This window comes from Lepidothrix coronata, unplaced genomic scaffold, assembly GCF_001604755.1.
Source record: "Lepidothrix coronata isolate B3197 unplaced genomic scaffold, Lepidothrix_coronata-1.0 Scaffold361, whole genome shotgun sequence".
NCBI lineage: Eukaryota > Metazoa > Chordata > Aves > Passeriformes > Pipridae > Lepidothrix > Lepidothrix coronata.
The window spans coordinates 256,604-257,636 of record NW_016690541.1 but is presented as its reverse complement, the minus strand read 5'-3'; the positions used below and the strand labels follow the sequence as shown (position 1 = coordinate 257,636).

General features: G+C 44.0%; 1 protein-coding gene across 2 annotated transcripts in view; it reads right to left on the bottom strand.

Moving 5' to 3' along the window:
• Positions 1-46: 46 nt before the first annotated feature.
• Positions 47-1,033, bottom strand: part of GPN1 (GPN-loop GTPase 1) — a 9,559-nt gene continuing 8,572 nt past the window's right edge. Inside the window, exon 9 of one of the 2 annotated variants that reach the window (XM_017838810.1) lies at positions 47-557. In XM_017838810.1, coding sequence (XP_017694299.1) covers positions 378-557 — 180 coding nt within the window. In that variant the 3' untranslated portion in view covers positions 47-377. The remainder of the gene's footprint in view (positions 558-1,033) is intronic. The other variant, XM_017838811.1, reaches the window with a different exon arrangement.

Below are 1,033 nucleotides of genomic sequence, written 5' to 3'. Positions count from 1 at the left end.
CAGAAGGACAGAATGGTGGGGGTTGGACAATACCTCTGGAGATCATCTAGTCCAATCTCTCCTGCTCAAAAAGCAGGATTAGGTAGAATGGGTCGCTCACGACTTTGCCTGAGCAAAAGTGTTTTAAGCATCTCCAAGGATGGAGACTCCACAATTTCTCTGGACCATCTGTTGCAGTGCAGAATTAGTAAAATTAAAGTAATTTTTTTCTCTTCCCTTTAAACATAGTTTCCTGTGTCTCACCTTGTGTCTGCTGTCTCTTGTCCTTTCCCCACGCCCCAGTGAACAGAGTCTGCCGCTCGCCTTCCTTACACCCTCCTCCCAGGCATTTATGCACAGCAAAAATGTTCTCCTTGAACCTGCTCTTCTCCAGGCTTTTAGGAGAGGTAGTAAAAAAAGGAAGACCTTAACTTTGATGAACTGAAAAGTTCATCCAACACTAAACCCACAGAACGAGTCAGGTTACTGACATAGGAAGTCTCTTGATTCAGGGCATCCTGAAAAGTCTCGAAGTCCTGCATCCATTCCACTGCAAAACTGTGGTCAATTATGTCAGTCTGGAAGGAGAAGGGAAAATATTCAGAAGTAACAATCTTACCCGTAGGCTGTTAAGTGGACAAATGAAAAAAAATCCATGTTAAATTTATTTTTAAAATGTTGATCTTTTAAAAATATTCAGCCCTGGTCTGAAGTTTTGCGAGTTCACTTTTTATCAAATCAACTATATGAATACAGGAAAAGAAGACAAACAACCACTTCTCCAGATTTAGGAAGGCAACAGTTGTTTAAGGAAACAATTGCAGCTCTAAAGCCTCCTATGGTTTTACTGGGAAGGGGCATCCGAAAATTGCATACTGCCCAACGCAGTTTAAGGTGTAAATAGTAGATCAGACGATCGAGGCCAGACAAGAACAACCCTCGTTGAAGATGCCCAGCTTCCCTGATCGCCTGGGGGCCGGGGAGCGAGGGCCACTTCCACGCTGGGTAACCCCCGGGATCTGTATGACAGTGAGCTGTGTTCTGGCCCAAAGAA